Below are 24,213 nucleotides of genomic sequence, written 5' to 3' on the forward strand. Positions count from 1 at the left end.
AGAGACTTGTCATGCCCCTCACTTAGGAACACTGAGGCAAAGAACTCGTTGAGGAGTTCAGCCTTGTCCCCCCTGTCCGTCACCAATTGTTTCTGCCCATTTAGCAGGGGTCCTATTCCTCCCTGGGCCTTCCTTTTACTCCCTATATATCTAAAAAACAACTTCATTTCTAGGCAACCCAGATTTCATAGATTTCATAGACATTCGGGCTGGAAGGGACCTCGAAAGATCATTGAGTTCACCCCCCTGCCCAAGGGGCGGGAAGTCAGCTGGGGTCATAGGATCCCAGCAAGATAAGCACCCAAATTTCTCTTGAAGGCATTCAATGTAGGTGCATGAACCACCTCTGGTGGCAGGCTATTCCAGACCTTGGGGGCTCAGACAGTGAAGAAGTTCTTCCTTATGTCCAGCCTGACATGGTCTTGCTGGAGTTTATAACCGTTTGACCTTGTCATCCCATAGCTCTCAGCCTGTCGTCATAAGCTCTGTTTCCCTGACGCAGTACTCCAGCTGCGGCCTCACCAAGGCTGAGTACAATGGGAGAATGATGTCCTGAGATTTGCTTGAGAAGTATCTATGGATGCAAGCCAGCGTTTTGCTCACTTTACTAGCTGCAGCATCACATTGAAGGCTCGTCCATAGTACTAGCCAGCGTAGCACTGCCAAGTCTATAAGCATGCTGCGGGTTTTTCTTCTCGAGGTGGAGAACCTTGCATTTTTTGGTGTTAAACACCATCAGGTTCTCGTTCAACCATTTATTGAGCCTGTCAGAGTCAGCCTGGATCACCCTCCTGTCCTCAGGTGTGGATGCTTTACCTCAGAGTTTGGTATCATCGGCCAACTTGACCAGTTCGCTTCTGACTCCAATGTCCACATCATTAATGAAGATCTTGAACAATATAGGTCCAAGGACAGAGCCTTGGGGGACCCCACTGGTCACAGGGCACCCTGACAATTGATTTCCATCAACCATCACCCTCTGGGTCTGCCCACAGAGCCAGTTCCCCAGCCAACGGATCATGGTGAACCCAAGGCCACTGTTGGCCAGTTTTGCCAAGAGGTGATCATGGGATACCAGATTGAAGGCTTTTTTGAAGTCAAGATATATGACATCAATCTCCTCTCCCTTGTCCAGGTGATAGGTCACCTGGTTGTAAAAGGAGATAAGATTGGTCAAGCAAGACCTACCCACAACAAACCCATGCTGGCTATCCCTCAGGATGTTGCTGTCAGCCAGTTTGTTGAGAATGGCCTCTTTAATAATCTTTTCTAAGACCTTCCCTGGGATAGAGTCATGCTGATGGGCCTGTAGTTTGCCGGATCCACTTTCCTCCCTTTCTTGAAGATAGGTACCACATTGGCCTTCTTCCAATCTTCAGGCACTTCACCAGAGCGCTAGAAGTTCTCAAAGATCCATGCCAGGGGCTGGGCTGTGATGCTCGCCAGCTCCTTGAGTAACCTGGGGTGTAGATTGTCAGGGCCAGCTGACTTCTCAGCTCACAGCCCGAGACTGGGAGGATCAAAGAAAACACCACCTATGCTCCCAGACCCTTTAGCCCCGCTCCCAAATCCCTGTAGCGCCTCATGACCTGGCTGGGAGTGCTCTGAGCCATGTCATTGGTGCCCACATTGATAAGGAGAATGGGATAGTGGTCAGTGGGCTGGAGGGGTTTAGGAATCTTCTCCGCAATGTCTCGGATGCGGGCTCCTGAGAAGCAGCAGACTTCCCGGGCTAAGGGGTCAGAGCAGCAGATTGCCCCTTCAGGATGGAATCTGCCACGACACACACTTTGCGTTTTGTATTGTTGAGAGCGTGGGCAGTAGCTACAGTGGTGCCTGTGTTGCCTGCGGGAGCTGGCAACTCAGCAGGCTCTGCTGGGGCTGCAAGAGGTTTGTACCAAGCTAGGTTGGGGCTCCATGGATCCTAGTGCAGGTGCTTGCAGCTTCCTGGCTGCTTGCCACAGCTGGCGTAGGCTCTGGGCAGGCCCCTGCCACCTGCCGTGGATCCCAGGCTGCTCACAGCAGGTGGCAGGGAGGCTGCAAGCAGCTGCAGTGGGGTTGCTGACCCCTGCCCTAAACCTGTACTGAGATTCCGGGAGGAACTTTTCAGCAAGTGGAAGGAGATAGTTTAGGAGGGTTCTTGCAATGATCTATCCTGTGGTGGACAGCAAGTCAATCCCTCTGTAGTTTCCACAGTCGGACATGTCTCCTTTCTTGAAGCTTGTCATGATCTTGGCATCTCTGAGGTCATCTGTGATTTTCTCAGGTGGTGTTATTCCAGATCTTTAAGATGAGGGCATGGAGCTGTGATGTGAGCTCCTTTCCCCCCTGCTTGTAGATTTTGGCATGGATTCAATCAGCTCCAGATCCCACCATCTGTTCTTCATATTACAGGTCCTCCTTTAGGCTGCTTTGGCTTGTTGGTTATTCAATTTCTTTTGCTTGGAGTTAAGGTCATTCTGCCTAGCACAAAAGGCCTTGTGCTTGCAGTCGATCAACTCTTGTATCTCTCAGTCATTCTCATCAAACCAGTCTTGATGTTTCCTGGTAAAGTGTCTCTTTGCAGGTGCTGATGAAGGTGGACTTGAAGGCACCCCAAGCAGTGCTGACATTCTCTCATTGCTGTTTGGAATTTGCCAGTTTTTCATTGAGGCACTGGTAGAAGATGTCTTGCTTGATTGGGTCCTTGAGTCCTTTAACATTGATCTTTTGTTGATATTGCTTCTGCTGTAGCCATTGTTAGGGAGCCAGTTTGAATTACATAACCGAGCAGATGAGTCAGTGATCAGTTCAGCAATCATCAGCTCCTAGCGTAGCTCAGATGTCAGTCAGGTGCCAGTGCTTAGATTGTGGGTGTTGCCATGATGTCTTGTGCCTATTTTTCTGGATGAACAAGGTGTTGATGATGGTGAGTTCATGTTCTGTGCATTTGGTCAAAAGAAACATTTGACCAAAGTACGAATTTTGTTCATTTAACCATAGGAATAAAGCATTTCAGAGAAAAGGACTATAAAGCAGCAAATGGTCTATATCAGGGGTGGACAATTATTTGGGCCCGAGGGCCACATGGGCTGTTTTGGGCAGCTGTTGCAGGCTGGGTCAGTAGCACCTCCCTCCTGCCCCAGCACAACAACTCACCAAAACTCCCTATGTGGTATGGTGCTCCAGGCAATGGTGTTCAGGAGCAGGAGGGGCAGACGAGGTTGGGATCACAGGGAGGGATTACAGGGGGGTGACTGCAGGGCTGGGGCTAGGTCAGAGCCATGATCCGCTGCCCACATGCCCCTGCGACAGGTACAGTTTCCATGGGGAGAGGTGTGCAGGGAGTGGATTTTAGCTCTGCCCTGTCTGGCCCCACACTGTCACAGCCCCATGATCCAGGGCCTGGATGCAGCTGCCTGCCTGCCTGCATACCCCACCTGCATGGCTCCCTGGAGCTGCATCTGGGGCTGAGGTCTTGGGGCAGTGACAGCGCAGGGCTAGGGCAGAGCTGGAAGCTACTGTTGGGCCTCGCTGGGGGCAGGAGCACCCACATGTGAAAGAGGAGGGCTGTGAGCCCCATGGAGGAGGCTCAGGAGTAACTTAGCCTCCCTTCCTCCTCCCCTTATCCATCCTCTCCCCCAGCCTGGGATACTCAACCTGCAGGCAAGGGAGGGAGGGGGTAGACCTGGCCATGACTCTATGCCCTGCCACTTGCAGTGGCCACGACCAGGTCTGGGCTGGGGGAGGCAGGTAGTGCTGGGGCACTCCCATCCTGTGCCAGCCCACTGCTTGCCCTGGGATGCTTGTGAAGCGGAGGCAGCCGCAGTCCCATAGGCTTGGCATGGGGTGGAGTGGCACGGAGCAGAGTGACGTGGGGGCAACAGCAGTAGCAGGAGTCGAGGGACCCACCACAAGCCAGGCAAAATTACCCCATGGGCTGGATCTGGCCTGTGGGCCATATTTTGCTCACCCCTATTCTACATACATGTCTGCTTAGCTAGACTCATGCTCTTGGTCAGGACCTGATGGGTTCCTTTCCCCCTTCTTCAGGTGTATGGTTCATCTTTTAGTCCAGCATAATTTCTGTTCTCCTGTTCACACAGTCTTGCTGCCTCCCTGACCCCTTTTGCACAGTCATGACAAAGTAGGGCTAGTGAGCTTAGTAAGGGGTAGAACATCAAACCAAATGGCTCTTGTACTGTAGCTTGTGTCTTGGTAAATGGGTGGTTATTTGAAGTTGTAGTATTTTTTTCCTGCCTTTGCTTTGACAGCATCATCTTGAATTATTACCATATATTTGAATACTGTTGCAATAATAAAAAAAAGAGAGAGCATATAATATTCATAAAGTGTCACTAGCAACTCCAAGTCCATCACGTTGTGAAACCAAGAAACAGCTTAATTGTAGCTGCAAAAAATTTGTATAAAGTAATTGTTTATATTTGGATCAAACAGATCAAATTTAATGTGGGGCTTAATATTGGGCCCACACTAGATTGGGCCTTATCCCTGCTTGCAGGCTTGATGAGGGTGTATGGGGGCTGGGCAGAGGCAGCACAGGGATGATCCAAGCACACATGGGCCAAAGGGAGGCAGTTGTGAGGCCCGATCCCAGATGGGGAGCTGAGGGAGGCAGCATGGGGCCTGATTTAGCTATGAACCAACTTCATGCTACTCACCCAGCCCATGAGGCCCAAAAGTTGAGCACCACTGGTATAAAGCTGTCAGTGCAAGGAAACTGTTGGTTCCCACCCTCCCTTTCAATCTTGGTAATCCATCTTTCCCCTCATTTCCTTAAAAAATAAATTCCTTCTGCTTTTTAAAATGGCATTAAAAGGCTGTCGTGATAAATTTCACAAGTTATGCATCTCAGAGATCTGCATCCTGGAGATGGATGGCATTTGACATTTTTACTGGTAATACATAGCAGAGAACCTTATCAGGTGGGGAGCTGGAAGCAAGAGCTGTCTGAAGAGTGTGGGAAGTTTCATTTGAATATTTAATTAAAGGCACTGGTGCATTTATTACTCTGTGCAGTCTTTGAGTATTAAGGGATCTCATTCTATACTATGGAGGTTAGTGGGAGTTTTGACATTAACTCTAGTGTTCATACTGCTAAGATTTGGGTATGCAATATGGTTTGGTTTTAGGGAGGATTTTTTTTAGCCAAAAGCATTACATTCAAATAAAAATACTAACATATAATTAAAGTTGAAGTTCTATACACTCAGAAATCAGGAAATTCCCTCATATTGAAATCCTATTAAATTACTGCAGGTCCTCTTTATGACTTCAAACCTAGCACAATCAAACCATGGAAATATGCTCTGCTTTAGGGTTTTCTTCTCTTTAGAAGGAACAGGGTGTAGTTACAGGACCTATGGGAACCATACCTTTGAATTTTGTACTATTTGATGGAGGTGAAAGACCGCTCATGATCTTATATTAACAATGTTGGTTTTACTACATGATAAAGCACATGAGAATACCATTTAGGCATACACTCCACTCCTACAAATAATTCTTCCAGGGGGACTACGTGCACAATTCTATGCAGGATGGGGTCAGAAACACTCAGTGAGCTCATCTATACATGCTATTAATGTGTCTGAATAAAAACTGATGCAGTTTGTGCCAGAGTCAGCTACTTCCCAGGCACAGAATCTTCACATGCATCCAGGACCACAAAAATTTGAGCTGGGGTGGAGCAGCCCCAGGCTGGCAGGAGGCCTGTAGGGTCAACCCCAGGTTCCAGGTGATGGTGGCAGGTGCCAGACAGGCTGGCTGTGGCACAAGGGTGCTATAGTGCAGAGCTAGCTGTCAGGCTGCCCCAACACTGTAGCAACCTCCGGCCTCCGCCAGCCCTGGTCATAGTCTACATCTGAGTGCGTGTAATTACTCCACTGTAGGATAATACTTGTCCTGGACAGTACTATCCTACAGTGGAAGTAACTAGTTTACTGCGCCCTAATATGGGCAGACTGTGGTGCTTTACTGTGTAGCTAATTCATCAACTCTGCAGAAAAGCTCACACGTAGATGCACCCAGTGTAAACAAATATACCTAACATGCATTTAGACCTATTTTCTCTGGAGGGAAAAAGCAAATCACTGAACTAAAGTTTTTCTTTTTTTGTTTTGTTTTCAGTGGGTGTATAAATGATTCTGAAGACTCATATTTGAAGAATTAATGCACATGACTTTCTAACCTAGTTAGAGTTTATAAAAAATGATCTGGTACTTAAAACTCAAGTCAATACTGAGAGTTACTCTGATTCCCCAATACACAATTAATTCACAAGGTTATTTTAAACGTTCCTTTTATCAAGAGAAGCTATTCAGTAGTACAGTTGGACCCCCAGTTACATGATTTTGAGTTACACTGATTCACATATACATGCTTTATATAACATGACCATGTTTCAACTTACACGATACCCTGCTTCACGTTTACACTGTTTGCAGTAGAGCAGTTGTTAGTTTGGAGATGCCAACGTTATGTAAGCAGACACTTGTTGTTTCCTCCCAGATTGTCCATCTTTTTGGTTATGTTAACCCCTGAATATTTGTGAAAATGTTGTCAAAGAAAGCCTTTGATGTTGTGCCCAAAAGAGCACGTAAGTCTATCATCCTGGCCCAAAAGATAGAAATCCTTGATAAATTAAGAGAAGGCAATAGTGCTGTGTCGATTGCTCACCAATACAGTTTAAGTGAATCAACTGTGTGTACCATTAAAAAAAGTGAGAAAAAAATTAGAGACTGTGTGAAAACCACAAGAGTGTCGTTGGTGACTAGAATTCCTCATTTAGATAAGGTTGAGAAACTCAATCTTTGGATCAATGAAATGACCAATACAAAAGGAGCAGTTGTCAACGGCGTGGCAATTAGGGCTAAAGCTTTGTCTCTGTATGAGCATGTAGCCGGGAGTAAAGGTTTTAATAAGACTATTAATTCTATTATTTTGTGTTTAAACATCCTTTCATTATGAAATAATGTTATCAAATCTTGCTCCCAGGTCCCTATCCCCCTGTTTTCCATTGGCTTAATGACACGAGTTACACGGTTTCAACTTACATGGTGTTTTTCAGGAATGTATCCCCCATGTAATTTGGGGTCCGACTGTATTTTTTTTCAGTAGAACAGTGATGTGTCCAATATTTTTCTTTAATTTATTGTATTTTTTTTCTTCTAGGACCAAGCAAAAGAAGCAACTGAAGATCCAGCAAATAGTAAGTTGCGGGGGGTGGGTACCACTGCTGGGATTTTTGCTACCCCCAGGGCTGGGTGGCAGCCAAGGAAGGATTTTGAGGGTTTAATTTATAGTGCGGATCCCACAATAGCTGTCAAGCAAAACTTAATTTCCTTTATGGAGCTAGCTCCAAATTATGTCTGAAGGTGGCACATCATAGTCTTTCTGTAAATATGTAACTCCCATTAGTAGGTAAGGTTCATATTAATGAGAACTTCACCTCTATGTCAAGAATATTGACTGATAAGTCATTAATTGTATGATAGTTTCTGTACCATTTTATAGAAGGAAAGTCCATCCAAGCCCAACAGCATATTGGACTCTTGGGGTTAAGACGCAGCAATTTTTTGTGCCAGCAACACACAAGCTAGATCAAGCCACCTTTGACCAGGTACCCATTTGTAGACATATGGCTTGGGGGGTAGCCTTTGGCATGAGTCTATAGCAGGGCGTGAACTCATGAATCTGGGGCTATAGAAAGACCCCTTAATCATTCTGCTGCACCACTTGCATTTTAATAAATAACTGTGTTTTTGAATGCTGCCTCAGTAAGCACGTTACTGTACTTCAGTACATTTACAAAGAGTATACTAGCTTAAAGAAGTATTTGAAATATAAACATCAAGCTGGTTATGGACTCTGTGGCTTTGGACACTGGCATTGAACTGCCTTCTGTAGAACTGTTTTTCGTATAGATAATGCATGAACATGTAACTAACATGTAAATTGTTTTACTCCAGGTGGAGTACCACAGCTCATGAAACCTAGAGGAGTCGTAGATCTGACCAGTAAGTTATATTGGTTTAAATGCTTCCTCTGAGATCTACTCGATATTGTTATGGCCTTAGGCTTAATTCAATAAACAGACTGGATCTGTGTGTGTAACCTTGTCCATACTGACATCAGTCTGATATAAATGTATGTCAGTTTGGAAGTGCATATTAATAACATTTCTTTTTGAAGCACCTTATTATATCCATAGGAGTCCTTCAGAGATAATCCTGATGATGAAATATGTTGTCATGTTAAGATACACCTGTATTTAAGAGCTTCCCCCCAACAAACAAAAAGCCCTAATATAATTTTAATATGATTATAGTCTGTTTCCCAGTTTTACTCTATTTACTTTTAGTAAAAAAAGGCATTTTCCTTTTAAAGGACAAGGGCAGTCATGATTTCTGTTTAATTCTGTGTTTCATGAAGCATTTTTTTCTGTATTGAAGAGTGGTTTGAAATGGATGAAGAGCGAAATAAAATAAAGGACACTGAAGAAACTTCAGTCTTAGGAGAGGAAGGAGAGAAGAAGGCTATAGTAGCAGAGGAAGAATTATCATCTGGGAAAGTAAATACCTTTATTTTTAATAATGAAAAGGTTAAATTGGAAAATATGACAAAATAATTATGCTCATCTTACTTGTATTTGTTTGATAATGGCTGTAAATACTCTGGGACTTTTTATAATGTATTTGTACCTGTCTACACAGTGGTATCCCAGTCCATCATTATGTGCTACTGCAACAACAAACAAACAAAACAATTATAACAACAATAATGCAGAGAAGACGACTAACTAAATGGACATGAGATTTACTTAAAATTGTTCATACCGGAATTTTATAACTGCTTGGAGCATGCACCATTTTTCTGTAGTTTTAATTGATATTTTGAGATTGATATCTTAATTCTAGTTTCTTTGACTTTTGTGTGATGTGCCTCTCAGACTCAGGTAAGTACTGAGTCTAAAAGAGCTGTGGTGAAAAAAAAGATGGAGGAGTCTAGAATGGTATAACCAAATACCTTGGGGTAGAGTAAGAAGGGGAAAGCTTGGAAATTGAAAGTCCTATTAATTCCAAAGGCTGCTCTCAGAGGCAAGTTGTAGGGGTATAATGAGCCTGGAAGAAAGAACAGGCTTTTCTGGAAGAGTAAGTCTGAAAACTAATCACAGTAACAATGTAACTGGCATTAGTGAGGTATGAAAAAGTTGAGATCAGGCTGTTTCCACAGGAATTAGCAGGCAGAGTTTAGATTCAGTTACTATGTAAGAGAAGGAAATGTTTAATATTTAATGAGATGTAAGATCTGAAACTTATTCTAGTTCTTATGCACAAATAACGTGTTCTCCAACTCCTGTTTAACAGAGATACTTGTAGATAAATGGTTCTATTGTTGTCAGTGAACAAGATGTTCAGATGCTTCTGTTCAGATGTTCTTCATCATATTCTGTGAGACAAGTAGTAAAAGTTCATATTTTTGCAGGCCACTGTAACTTCCTCAGAAGCATCTGCCTTGCAAGGAGATGATTCTGATGTAACAAAAGATGTCAGTGAAGAAACAAAGCCTCTAGTTTCTTAGATTGAATCATTGAAGGTATGTAGTATTGACTAACAAACCTCCATTTCTGTTTAATTAGAAGAGTTTGATTTAGGAATCTTACATTTCCTCAGTTACTAAGCAAGAAAATAAAGAAGTGCCACTTGCCATATTTCCCTTCCCTCACATAGGAAATACTTGCTAACTGTTAGATCCTTAAATTTGTAGCCCTTCCAATTGAAGGAATTCATTATGTTGCTTCAGTTGAGTCAGTAATCTTATTACACTTCATCTCATGGATTTGGGAAGTAGCTGCAGTCTTGAGTAACTGTGAGATACGAGCAACCTGGAGGAAGTCAGAAAGTGGTTGTGGTAGTCTTGTTGGCTGGAGCTATCTTGGACATAGGCTGGCAAGGTTCTTTGCATAAATGTGATATCTTTTATTAGACATACAAAAAAAATAGAACTTTTGGTTCCAAAATGATATCTTTTATTAGACCAACTGGAAAATGGTAAGAAAACTGTCCTTTTCTGCAAACTTTCGGGATCAAAGTCCCTTCGTCAAGCTCTGGGAAAAAGTGTAGATGGTACAAGATGATAAAAAGTCCCCATAGGTAGAAAATAAACCTCATTTTGGGACAGAGGGAGCTGAAGATGGAAGTCTGTCCCTCTGGGTCCATGAGAGTGTCTTTGTGAGCACTGTTGAGTAGCTCTTTGATCAAAGAGCTACTCAACAGTGCTCACAAAGACACTCTGATGGACCCAGAGGGAAAGACTTCCATCTTTAGACCAACTAAATAGCTGGAAAAAAGTTTTTTGCAAGCTTTCAGGCACAAACACCCTTCATTGGGCATAGGGAGACGCTGCTGGTGTTATGTGTTCTCCAAAGTAGAAAAGAACCTAATTGACAACAAGCAAGTCTGTGCAAATGCAAATGCAAATGCGTGGAAGTTTGGAAGACAATGGGAAGGTAGTAAAACACTGTGGCAGGTTACCCTGAGAGGCTGTGGAATTTGCATCCTTGGAGATTTTTATGACCTGACTAGACAAAGCCTTGGCTGGGATGATCTGGTTGTGGAAGGTCCTGATTTGAGCAGGGAGTTGGACTAGATGACTTCCTGAGGTCCCTTCCAACCCTAATTTTCTATGACTCTATGAGATAGGAGGGGAGGCGGGGAAGGGAGGGAAATGTGTGAAGGGATGCAAGTCGCATTGAATTTATGATACATTACAACCTGCCTGACATCCGATACCCCAGGTAACCTGCCCCCTCTGACCACTTGCATTCCTTCACACATTTACCCCCCTCCCCCTCCCTCCTATCTCCACCCATTGTCTTCCTAACTTCCATTCATTTGCATTTTCACAGACCTGCTTGTTGTAAATTAGTTTCTTTTCTACCTTGGAGAACACACACACCAGCAGCATCTTCCTATACCTGATGAAGGGTGTTTGTGTCTGAAACCTTGTAAAGAACTGTTTTCCAACTATTTAGTTGGTCTAATAAAAGATATCACATCTACCCAAATAACCTTGCCTGTTGTTGTGGTAGTCTTGCATGGGACAAACAGGAAACTAGGGCTAAAGTGACATGATGAAAAGATATTCTGTAAGGATATAATTGCTAGGATTGTGAAGTTCACTGCATAAGTACATAAACTAAAATGTATTAACATAGAAGTTGGATAATGCAGTCAGTTTAAAATAACAATTTTAAGTAACTGAAATATTACTGAGGTGTTAATGATAGTATCGGCTACCTCCAACTAAACTCAATGATACAGTTAATAGCAAAGTTTCCTCCAGGAATCTGGTTACTTACATTACTTATTTCTAAATTTTTTTGTAACAGTTTGCATCCCATAATGGAGAAGAACCATGTGTGAAAGCAGTAGAAGATGAAGGAATAAACATCTGGAATAATCAAAATCCTCATTCTCACTCAAATATTGGGAAAATGAACTTGAAATGTCAGGGATTCTATGACTTGTTTCAACTTTACTAAGATTTATAGGTGTCTCTCTCCAGGAATTTTGGCAAAAAAATGCAGAAAACGTATGTTTTGCTAGCAGCGAAAATTTATTTTTATTATTACAATAATGGATGGAGGTTTCAGATGAGATTGTGGAATCCCATTGTGCTAAGCACTTTACAAACACAGTGACAGTTCCTGTCTAAAAAGAGGCCCCTGGGCGGGCAGGAGGGGAAGCCCCAGCCCATGGGGCCAGTGGGGGCCGTGCCGGGCACAGGGGCGGTGCTTGGCCTGGCTCGGAGGGCACAGAGCAAGGCGCAGGGGCGAGAGCACAGCCCCAGCCCACTGCCCCCGCTGCCCTGGGGCCGGGACTTTGCCTGGGGCCATGGGGGCAGCAGCGGTGCAGTCTGGCGGGGTGCAGAGACCCAGCAGATACCTGGCCAGTGCTGGTGCTGGGGCCTCCCCGGGCCAGCGGCTCTGCTGGGTCCTGGCGCCCCGTGCCCACCGGATGTGCCTCGCTGCCCATGGCCCTGGGCAGGCAGGTACCGACCCTGCCGCGGGGGGCTGTGGCCATGGGCAGAGCCGGCTTGGGCATGGGGAGGTGGCCCCGTGCAGGCGGGCATGCACCCCACCTCACCCTGCACACGGCAGGGGCAGGGTTTGCACACGCATACTCACACAGGCAGGGGCCGGGATGAACACAGATGGATGGGCAGGTACACAGCGTCCAGGGGTGAGCACAGGTGTGCACACACCCATGCACTCAGAAACACATATGCATGCACATATGCGCACGTGCACACCCGCCTCCACACACACGTTCACGCACACAAAGTCGTGGGCACTACATGCATACGCATTCTCGTGTACACCTCAGGCCATATAGCCCCCCTTTTCTCTTCCTGACTAGCGCAGGGCCAAGGGGGCATTCCATGGGCAGAGGTGCCTGCCCCAGCCTCCAGCACCCAACCCCACTTTTTCTGTAGCTGGTTTGGAAGCTGCCTCTGTCATGACCATGGTGGGTCTCACTACTCCACACATGGAGAGCCCATGGGGCCACCTTGCACAAATGCAACCAGTAGCAGGGGTTGGCTGATGGAAGGCATTTTTACTGGTGCCAAGGGGCTAAGAGACACTTGGGAGGGAAGTGGGAGTTGGTGGGTAAGCAGTGCCTGCAGCCTGAGTGCAAATGAATTAGGGTTAGTGTGGACCCAGTTGGACAGGGCAGGGGAAGTTGAGATGAGAAGGAAGGCAGGCTGGGGGTAGCGGCTTTGTGCTGCTGCGAGATGAAACTAGGATGCTCTGGGAGGGGAAACAAGGTCTGGTGGCTTAGAGCAGGGGGCCTGGGACTTTTACCTAATCATGCCCTGCCTTGGGGTCCTGGCTGTAGGGGAACACCCCGCTGTGGTTTGGAATGGAAGAGACTAGGTGGGCACTTCTACTGCTTACCATTTCTCCTCCCCCAGAGTGATGCTCATGTAGATCAGGCTTGTCCAACATACGGCCTGCGGGATGATAAAATATGAATATGGCTCGCCAGCCCACTGGGTGATAAAAAGTTCATGATTCGGCCCCACATTCAAAAAAGGTTGGACACCCCTGGTGTACAGGAATGTCAACCACTGGGTGGCAGTATAGCAGTTTTCAACTCTTCAGGATGTATGTTATTCTCTGTTAAGTTTGTGGGACATATTTTGTTGCAGCATTTGACTCTGTTTAGTTCTGTGGAATCATAATAAACAGGTATCCCGTATGATGTATTGTTGACTTCCTATTCACAAATCATGAAGGATCAGGTTGATTTTGTGGGGTAGCAAGTTAAACCTAGATGCTATTAAGTAACATGTAATTAGCTTCATAAACCTAGATCTTTTGTACAGTTAATTGTACCTTTAACATTCCATATGGGATTTTCAAGAGCTGAAGGGAGCAAGGCATGCCATTTTCACTGAATTCCTTCTTTATCATCCTTGCTATCATTCATTTCTGATCGACTTCTCAGCATTGCTGCCTCCTACACCAGTTCCCTTCATGTTATCCTGCAACATAATTAGTATAGTATTTTAGACAGGGTATGAATCTGATGCCAAATATTTCCTTTCTTTCTTATTGCTAAAAGTAATATCTGTCACTTGCAGATTCTGGATTATCTAAGCATGTTCTATCAATTACTAGCATGTGTATTTCATGTCCAATAAATTGTCTATTGTCAATAACAAATTATGAATAAAAATTGCTGAGTAAATTACCTGAACCCACCATTTTTTGTGGATAAAAAGGGTAGTGCTTTTGCAGGTCTGTTCCTGTAACCTTGAATTGTCCTTTGTTAGTGAGAATATGTGTGTGTCCCTTCTAGTTATTTATGCTGGGTGATAAAATGTGAGTTTGATGTTGCATAAATCCTTTCATTAGAAATCAGTCTGGTTTAGCAAATTAATAGCTGCACAGAGGCATGTAACAAGATAGAGAACCTTTATATGGTAAACATTATTTTTTATGAGATGGCAGTTTCTAGCAGGAGTTAACAAATTCAGTGTGTGACCTGGGTGAGGTCAGACTCTCTGGCCTGATGTGAACATTGTGTACTTTTGAATTAAATATAATGAGCGTTGCCAGTTCAAATGAAGAAGGTATTTCAAATGGTTCACATTGCAAGGAGCATTGAAACAAGGCATTTCTTTGTCCTCTCACAATGTAAGTTTCAAACTCAGAAGAGACCACTGAGTCATCTAGTGTTACCCCCATCTATCACTGGGCATGTCTACATGTGCATTAATGCGCTGTAGGTACTGTGTATTTATTTCAGTACCTGTAATAACAGGTGCTAACTGAATGTGCAGTAACCAGCACTATTGTGCAGTAATGCCACTGCACACCTTTTTTAGTGATGCTAATGCGCAGTAGACTAATTTTACTGCTCATTAGTGCAATAGCATGGCTTTTGCTGTGTCCTGCTAATGTGCAGTAGAATTGATCTACTGTGCATTTAGTGTCTCATGTAGACATGCCCACTGAGAACTATATTTCACCCTATTCCCCCCCACTCCTTAAACCCAGTAGTTTGAGTCTGTTGACCATCTAGTTTTGCTTTGAAGACTGTATGTATATTAGTGTATTTCTGGTTCCAAGACTTGCTTCTGTATCGCTGTCATTGTACTCATATATGTGACTGGAAAATGGTACACAAAAATATGTTGTTTGCCACAGGCCCTTGGGCTTGAAGTACTGGGACATCAAATACTATCAATAAACATATTAGAATATATTAATCTGCTTTGATAGACAGCTGGTAAATAATGCTGTCTTAAAAAAAGCTGATAATAGAAGCTTTCTTTTGGGAAATCATGTAAGACTCTTGAAGCACAGTTCTGTTTCTGGGGGTAATGATTACATTAATCCCATTGCTGTCTCTGTTTTTCTAAGTATCAGCTCTTTGATTGTTTGTGATAGCTTGTAATCAAAGAGGTATAGCCTGCAAGCCCATGCAGCCTCAGGCTGCTGAGAGATTTCATTAGATAAACAGTGTGAGGTCTGGGCAATATTAGAATGGAGAAATGACAAAGAAAATGCGCTCCAGGACATGAGGATGGGGTATCAGTTGTGGTACTTTTTTTCTCTCACTTTTTTTGTGATACCATATAGAACCAATGCTCCAAAATAAGTGCAGGGACACTGTGCAAATAAAATTGCCAGTTCTTGATTTGGGATTAGGTATAAAATAGAAGCCTGCAAGATATGTGGTCCATTAAAGACCTTACAGAATCTTTTCCAAAGGTACGGATTTACCACTTGCAGTTTTTTGGCCACATTTCAAATTGCAAGGTAATATTTTTTTTGGTTTTTTAAACTCCCCAGTATTTGAAACTGGATAACAACTTGGTCTTTTCACTTTTTTCCCCCTTGCCTGTAGTGCGGTGTCTGTTAAATAAGAAGTCCTGTATTTCATGTCAGAGAGAGCTGTGTTTTGATGAAGAGTGTGGTATGACATGTTTCAGACAATAAAACAGATCCTTTAGTACCACTATGCATTCATCATGGAGTCCAGGGAAGAGGCACGGAAGCTTTAGCTGAGGGCAGAGTATGGCTAAAGTCTAATTGCTAAAGAGATAATTGGGAGAAGATTCACATACCTTTTTCCAGAAAAAGGGAGATCACCTACCTCAGAGATGCCAGGTTGCTGTGTGATGACTATCTATGCATAATCATTTTCTGTGTTTTGCTTTCAGAATTAATCTTTTTTGTTTTCTTGCCTGAACTTTGGTTATAGCTAATATAGACTTTAGGATATGATACAGAGAAAAGCTGGGAAATGGGGGTTGGGGTGTGTTGCACTGTTCAGATGCAATTTTAAAATGCAGGTCCTTTGTTGTTATAGAAATATTTTACTAATCTGGCCAGGAACCTGAACTAGACAGAAAATCTTCTTGGAGTCTCTTCATAAATCTGCCTGGAATTCCTTGTTTTCTGTTTAAGTTAGGTGGTTTCTCACCATGCTGGTATGGGATATTACATGAGTAATGAAAAGTTCCCGAGGCTCCATTCAGGAAAGTACCAGCCCAACTCTACCTTGTGTGTCTTGCCAATCTTTGTCTTTTCAGTGGTCTGCATGGACCCAATCCAGCATTTATTTAAGTGAAAAGGAGTCTTTCAACTGAGCTCCGTGGACACTGGATCAAACCTATAAGAATATTTGGGAGGTTCCATGTGTTTGTTTTTTCTGGTGTTACAAGCTGTGGGATATTTTTGACCCAGCTTGTTAAAATATTGAGAGAGAAAGCAAAGTTTTATTTAGGGTACTACACAGACTACATATAAACTATACCTAGTTTTTAGTTCTTTCTTCCTTTCTTCTCACTACCCTCCAAAGTCTGAATTAGAAACCTAACCATTTGTGTCCTGTCAACTTTTTGCCAAGAGCATTTGCACATCTTTCTGCCATGCATCTCATATACTTGTAGCTCAGGTAACTTGGGTATATACTCCCCTTCTCCAATTGAAGGGGATTGTTAGCTGGCAGGTGTGCTGTGGGGTGGGAACTGCAGACTGCTCAGTTTCCCTGTGTCCCTATAGAACCAGGCCAGGGCAGTCAGGGGACTTAACTATATACACATTTATTTACATTAACTTATCGCAAGGAAAAGAAACATGGATACATCTACATCTACATCACATTGGTGTAAGGTTTTATAGTATTTACCCAGAGGGTATTGTTTATGTTATTTGTTTAGATATCCTATATATATATATATATATATATATATATATATAGAGGTAATTATCTGATCTGAAACAGATAAACCTAGATAGCCAACAGATAAACTATAGATAAGTATGGGTGAACAATAAATAAGTCACAAATAAATACAAATAAACAACAGGTGAAATAATAGTAACAGGGGGTCCCAGCAGAAGCCTAGGACTCTACTTATCTACTAATTTACAAACACGAGAGTTCACAAAATATAAGGCCACCACACCACTTATGGCGCAAGAACCCCAAAGATAAACAACCCCAAGGGGAAACCCCAATGCCCTTGGGCTTTTCCCAAGCCCTACAAGGAAGCTGGTTACTTTAGGGGGGGCCCTCCCAGTGGGACCTCCACTTTCAGGAGCCCTTAACTAACCAGGAGGGACTCCCCCTCCCCTGTGGGAATCCTCTTTTCCCTGCAACTCACGGCTCCCAGGCCTGGAGGGTGGTCCTCGGCCTCTGTGCCAGGCTGCTCTCCCACCTGCAGTGGGCTTCGGGGTGGGTTGCTGTCCCCTTGAACAGGGCTCCGCTATGCAGGGCTTCTGGGGCCTCTGGCTTGGCCCCGTCTGCTGGCTCAGTAGCCCAATCACCATCTGGCTCCCTGGACTCAACCTTTTGCTATGGGTTGGAGGCCTGGGCTGCCTCGTGCAGCACCAGGCTCGGTCTGGTCCTGGACCCTCCGTGCAGCGCCTCCTGCACCGAGCTCCCAGCCTCGTTCCAGGGGTTGAGGACCTGAGCCGCCCAAGCACTCCAAAGGTCCTACTCCATGCACCGGCCTGTGCACCGTGTCTCTGGCTGCATGTCAGAGGTTGCAGACCTGAGCCACCTCACGCAGCTCCCAGGGTCTGGATGCCGTGCACTGTGCTGCACACCGAGAGTCTAGCTGCTGGAGCAGTCTGCCATTCCCCGCTGATGGAAGTCTTCAGGGGCACTTCTGGGCTACTGCTTCACCCTGCTTCGCACATTTCCTCAGCTCTTCTAAGCCCCGCTCTTCTTTTCTCTCTCTCTTGGCTGTGTCCCCTCATGCTGGGCACGCAGCTCCTTTTAAACTCTCCATGGCTCCGCCCCTGAAGTCTTCCAGACCTGAGTGTTGCAGTCTTCAATCAAGTCTAGAGGGCTGGGGGGAGCTCCTCTCCCCCTCCCCTCAGGAAAGGGGCGTGACTGAACTCCTCTTGATGTCTCCTGATTTGTGGATGGATTTGGCCACATTTCAAATTGCAAGGTAATATTTTTTTTGGTTTTTTAAACTCCCCAGTATTTGAAACTGGATAACAACAGGCTGGTTTGAGGGGCACAACCCCTCACTGCTGCTCTCATGGCAGTCCTGCACACAGGAGGTGCATTGCCAGGGCAGTGCGGAGCTCGCAGCAGTGAGCAACTTCTCCGTGCGGCTCTGCTGTTCCCTGCCACACTGGGTCGCACCCACTGGGCTGCAGAGGCCCTGGGGAAGGAAAGCAGAACAGGAGTCTGAGCCCGCAGCCTGTGCCTGCCCGTGTACAGATCTGGGTGGCACAGGTCCCCCCTGCCACCCAGGAGAGCGTGCAGTGGCAGGGAGCCACCCCCCCCTCACCTGAGCCCATAGGCCATAACCCTGGCAGCTGGGGGCCCCCTTCAGCAGGGCTGGGGGAGCAGGGGCTGTGGGTGGGGGGGGAGTCAGAGGCTTGAGCAGGGCCAGGGGGCTGTGGCTGGGGAGTGAGAGGCACCAGCAGGGCTAGGGGGGCTGTGGGGGGGCTTTAATTTTAATCACGGATTTGGAGAGTTTTATTAGAGAATTTGCACTTTTTTTATCAGGGAAAACAAGGATCCCTGCTTATCAGTCTAGACTTGGTGTTTCAGGACAATTTAAGCCTAGGCTAAGTACAGATGTTCAGAAAGCTTGTGGTAAAAACGCTCCATTGCACTTTAATTAAAGCATTATACATTAGAGTGCATTCAAACTGAACTGATGTTGGAGGGGTGGGGGGATAGTACCTGAGGCCAGCAGGCAGGGGGAGCTCTTGCATGTCTCCCAGCAGCTTGCATGTCTTTTAGGACTGAGAACACTGTCCTGCAAAGTTACGCCATGGGGACAGTATCATGAGAACAGATGGAGAATGAACAAGAGGAAGCCCCACTTAGGGAGGTGGATGCTGCTCTGACACGGAGAAAAGTTTCCTATGTTCACGCATTTTGCATTACCAAGTCACTGGGGGAAAAATGGCACAAGCAATACTCAGAGCAAAAAAGCAGGTGTCTTCACATGTTGCTCCACCTGCTTATAACTCCTTCCTCAGGGGACTGTCACTAGGTCCCCCTAACCCTGCTGAAATCTCTCCTGAAATCACCCTTCTTCTGTGACACCTCTCACCAGCTTATATAGGAGGGCTGACTGAGCATAGTAATGAATGGTGATCCATTCCTTTTCAGATCACCCAGGGCACTGCAGGACCCCTAATTTGCTATTTCACATCTCCATTCAGTCAGATCCTGCTCCTGTTACTAAAATGCAATGCAACATAGTGCCAGGGTTTGCAATGGCATGACTCCGGCCATTTGACATTAAAGAATCATTGGGTAAAATGCATAAACAGCCTGAGAAACATGGACCAGAATACAGGCCCTCCTCCATCAGTTAGCCTTTTTTTTTTGCTTGCTCTTCCTTCTCTCTTGACTATGCAGTAGATCAGCTTCTAAAGTATGGGGCTGGAAGATAGTGTTATGTCTTCCCCTTGCTTGAGAGGGGAGGACACTTGGGACAGGGGAGGTGTGAGTTCAAATCCTCTGAAGCTGAGGGGGGGTGGCATTACAACTCATATCCTTTCATATCCTTGGCATGTGCTGTTACTACTAAACTGTTTATGACAGAGAAGGATCCTTATAATACTTCTATGTAGATGTATATCTATCCGCTCAGGTCAGAAATCCAGCTAAGTGTATGCCTTATGAAGTCAAGGGAATTCCAAGCAGATGAAGATATCTTAGCACATGTTAAAATCCCCCATTAGGATGAAAGGAGGGTCACACATCCTCTGGTAACTGGGAATCTGTTTCTGGAGGCATTAAGTCCTGTCCACTGGAAAAAAAAGGGTGTTTTTTTCAGGGTGAATTCCAGTGTGTGAGGTGCTTACCACTCATCCATTGAAAGCGTAGGAGAACTACACATCTTCACAAGCAAAGCAGAATGCCTGCCTAATTCTGGTCATATATGCCAAGACTTTACTGGCAGCTATGCATTAGCTATCTAGTGGGCACATCTACACATGACAATATATTGCTGTAGCAACACACTATGGTGACGTAGCATTGGTGGGCAAAAACTGTGATGTTGCAGCTATGTCGCCCTAGCAATGTGCTCCTGTGTTATAGCATGTTTCTGTGGAGATGTAGCGTCCAGAAAGAACTGTGCACCACTGGCACAGAGCAATACAGGCTGTTACTGTGCAGTCATTTAGTACTTCCAAAAGGAAGAACTAAATGATGGCGCAGTACCAATGGTGCCATAGATGTGTCCAGTGGGGGTGAATTGAATGTAGCTCCACAAGTGTGTGCAGTGCTCCACTACTAGTCTCACTAAAGCCATACACAAAGATTTAAATATCTCCTAACTCCTATTTACTACTCTATTTTTGTATCCAAGGATCCCATTAGGTTTTTCTGTCCCAGTAACTTGTGGGATGGAAAGCACACTAACAGCTTGTGTTGAATTACTTGTCTGCTATGGCTCCTAGAACCTTTCTGGAGTCATTGCTTTCAGGACACAACCCCCCGGGCTGCAAGTACGGGCTGCTTTCCCTTTTCCTCCATTTAGAACTTAGCATTTGACAATACTAAAGCACATTTTTGAAGGGCCTTACTTACCAAGTGGCTGCAGTTGCTCTGTATGATGGCCCCATTCTTATCTTGTTTTACCACTCCATCCGGTTTCCTGTTAGCCATGGCTTGGTTTTACCTATAACTGACTGCAATGACTAGCCTAACATGGCAGAGATTGTTAAAGAGCCTGAATGCTGACTATCATCTGTTCATTCAGTCTAGGCAATAATTTCTGCAATTACTATTAAGTGTAAGCAAACACTTCCACTGGCTTATTACAGCTTTGAGCTTGCCCACACCTATTATTAGCTGGCCTCAAGGCCAGGTTCCCAGAGCTGTAAAATGATGTTTTTTTGTGCTGATTCACAGGTGGACTCAACCAACCCAGTTATACACAGCTACTAAAGACTGGGAAAATTTTATGGTAAGCATGAATTTGCATAGTCAGGATTTGAATAATGTCCTTTACAAGATGAAGATACTAAATTTTCTGCAGACGCTTGAAATACGTCATGGCACTGAACAGCCTTTTCTGTACTATGCGACTCATAAACTGCCTAAAAACTGGATACAGAAGGGAAAAAATACCAAGCAAGGAAAACCGCCTTCTCTAAGTGAACTGTAGGTGCCATTTCCTATGGGATCATAGCAATTCAGCACATCTGCCTGCTAGAGGAACAGCATTAGCTATTTACATGTCTTACAGCTAATGTATTAACTAGGAAGAAGAAATGCTTCTGCAGAATGCAAAATAAAACCTGAAGGCAGAACGCTGTGGAGCTTGTTGATTTGTACTGACTGTGCCAGTCCAGGTGCGGCTGTGTAAACATGTTTCTGTGCATGAAAGAAATGGATCAAGATAACTTAAATTGTTTAACGCTTTTCCACCCTGCTCCCCGCCCCCTGAAAAAACGCATGCTTTGTAAACAAAGAGCTCCTAAACACTGCAAGATGAACAGCTTCCTGGCATTATACTGCCATAGAGTACAATCAAAGAGGCATTTTCCGCATTTGTAAGAGTGCTGCCTCAGCATGAATATATATTCTTTGCAGAATATATCAAGATACTTGGGCCGCTCCAACAGTTCAAGGCTGATACAAAGCTTCCTGCCAGGGTGGCTGTGGATTTTCCCCCTAATGTAAGTGGACTCTTGGATGGTTTAAAACACTTGTACCTAGCTTGCTGTCACTTACACACCACCCTCTCCGGTGTGTTAAGATGTGCTGAGATGGAAGGCAGTAGAGATGAAGCACAGTGCAGTTGTGCAATCGCTAGTTGATGGAGCCGTGTTCCACAATAGCCAGATAACTGAAAGAAACACAGCCTACTCTAAGATAGGCTGATAACAAAAGATCACAGGAGAAAGGGATGGTACAGAACTACTCTTTTTTTTTACTGACACACATCTTGGGTCCTGCTGCTTATGCCAAGTGTCCGGGCCTCAGGAGCTGACCCATTGTCTGCCTTGATGGTCTTACGAGCAGTTTTAAAGGTGGCATGATAAATGAGCATAGGAAAGAGAAAGGAAGAGGAAAGATAAGGAAAGGGTGACAGCAAAAATAACTCAGTGGCATAACACAGGTGCATCTTCGTAGTTTAATTCATTTTGGAGAGATGAATGTTATGAGGGTTAATGTACTTGTAGTTCAAGTGGTGCAGAGGTGGGTGCTGGATTTGCCTATGAGGAGCCCCACAGTCTAGATCTGGCCCAGGACCCCAGGTGAATTCAACACCTCTGGTTTATTTGTTAACATAAAGCAACACAAATGCCTCAGACAAAACCAAAATGCTTGTGGCTAGCACTTAATGCTTCAAAGGAAAGTGAAAATCTCCTTACATACCCCCTCTCTCCAACCCCCTCCACTTCACAGGCTCAGTAGCCCCATTATTTATCTATATTTCCCATAAGCATTTCCATACACTTTTCAAGCAGTTCCTGCAAGTGTTACCCTTCCTACTGTGGTCCCCAAGGTGTTATTCTGTTTTTTATTTAAGTCTTTCCTGACAGCTCAGTTTTTTTCTGTATTGCCCACAACAAACATGGCAATTATAGCCTCTGCTTGTAGCTTGACTCGTTTTATCGTTACATATTGAAACAATAAACCAGACCTCATATTTCTTACAGTAAGCAACCAAGTCATCATACTGGTGTGAGTCTGTTCTTTCCTCTCCCCCTGTGCTATATTTTGCCACCTTCATGACTTGCCCAAATTGAGATTTTCAAGTGCTCTGGGCATGGGTAGTGATTTTCCCTGGCTTCTATGAAGTGCTTAGCACCACTTTAAGTAAGTGTTACAGGATGGTGGTATAGGTTGTAGCTGTGTTGGTCTAAGTATGTGGGTTTTTGGGGGTAAATCTGATATCTTTTATTAGAGCAACTCAAATAGAAAAATTCATCTTTGCAAGCTTTTGGGCACAAACAACCTTGAGCAGGTTGTTATAGGAAAGTACATTTAAGCCTGGGGACTCAGCACTCCATCCTTCTTGCAATAGAGAACAGTCCTTTTAAGAAGAAGAATGTGTAATTTTGGGTCAAATCACTTGCAGGATGGGTGGCATTTGCAGCACTACAGCTGTCCAGTAGCAATTCTAAATCTATCACTCATCTTTTCTCCTTACTATCTTTGAGGAGAGAATGGTGCTAAGGAGCACCTGGTATGTACAGGGATATTAATTAGCTTGTTTATATTTACAACATGCACAGTCCAGCAGCCAACTCTATGCTTGAAATAATTTCTGTTTAAAAAAAATTGCAAAGGAAGAAACAGTGAGGCAAATGCCTGCCTTTTCCTACTGTACTGCCAGGTGTCAGAGAGATTTGCTTCAGTGACACTTTATGACCGTAGCTTGAACAAACAGAATTTCAGTCAACTACCAGAAGGTGTCTCACTGTACTAAGGAAACAGATATCTATTTGTCTATGTTCTTAAAATGGCCACTCTCACTGTAGTATCTGGGGTTAAGTATAGACAGTCAAAAGGCCTGAGGCTGAATCAATTCAGTCTTCACAGGTTAGTCTAAGCTGTGTACAGTGAACCGATAAACAAGTGAACAGACATTCACTTTTGATTTCAGAAATGCAGCCACATGCCTGCAGTGGCCCAGGCCACTAGAGCATGCCTCCCTGCTGGGCTGGAGCAGACAGCTTGGCCTAAAGCTAGCTCACCCACCCTGCAAGGGGGGAGTTTGCAGGGGAGGTTGCAAGGCATCGTGAGATGCTGGTGGACTCTGAATTAACTTGAAACTGAAGGGCATCTGGAACAGAAGTTCAATAAACCACTTTAACCTAAATCAGTAAGTCTGATACTACATCCATCCAGGTTTATCTTAAAAGCATTTTTGCCAATTTTGAAAGCAGTTTATGAGCACTGAACTTCCGTTGTTACAGCTCTGAACTGGTTTCTAATCACTTTTACTGGTATATTTTTGTCCCTAGCCTGGATATTTTTAGGGTTGGGAACAGTACCTAATGTTTTGTATTCTTGCACCTGATAAGAACTATTAAATACATGATGCTCAATGTCTTTGGCCCTGCAGGCCAGTTCAATGGCATGGAGCTGGTTTACACACCAGATTCTGCATACAGAGTTGGTTCACAGGCCCAATCCAGCATGAGCCCAGTCCAAAGGTACAGTCTGATGTTTCATCATGACGCCGTGC

General features: G+C 44.5%; 1 protein-coding gene across 1 annotated transcript in view; it reads left to right on the plus strand.

Moving 5' to 3' along the window:
• Positions 1-11,515, plus strand: part of LOC102383537 (cytidine and dCMP deaminase domain-containing protein 1-like) — a 59,377-nt gene extending 47,862 nt beyond the window's left edge. Inside the window, exons 18-22 of the mRNA XM_014519396.2 lie at positions 7,174-7,210; positions 7,971-8,018; positions 8,454-8,572; positions 9,487-9,597; positions 11,393-11,515. Coding sequence (XP_014374882.2) covers positions 7,174-7,210; positions 7,971-8,018; positions 8,454-8,572; positions 9,487-9,582 — 300 coding nt within the window. The 3' untranslated portion in view covers positions 9,583-9,597; positions 11,393-11,515. The remainder of the gene's footprint in view (positions 1-7,173; positions 7,211-7,970; positions 8,019-8,453; positions 8,573-9,486; positions 9,598-11,392) is intronic.
• The last annotated feature ends 12,698 nt before the right edge of the window (positions 11,516-24,213 follow it).

Source organism: Alligator sinensis, unplaced genomic scaffold (assembly GCF_000455745.1).
Source record: "Alligator sinensis unplaced genomic scaffold, ASM45574v1 scaffold957_1, whole genome shotgun sequence".
NCBI lineage: Eukaryota > Metazoa > Chordata > Crocodylia > Alligatoridae > Alligator > Alligator sinensis.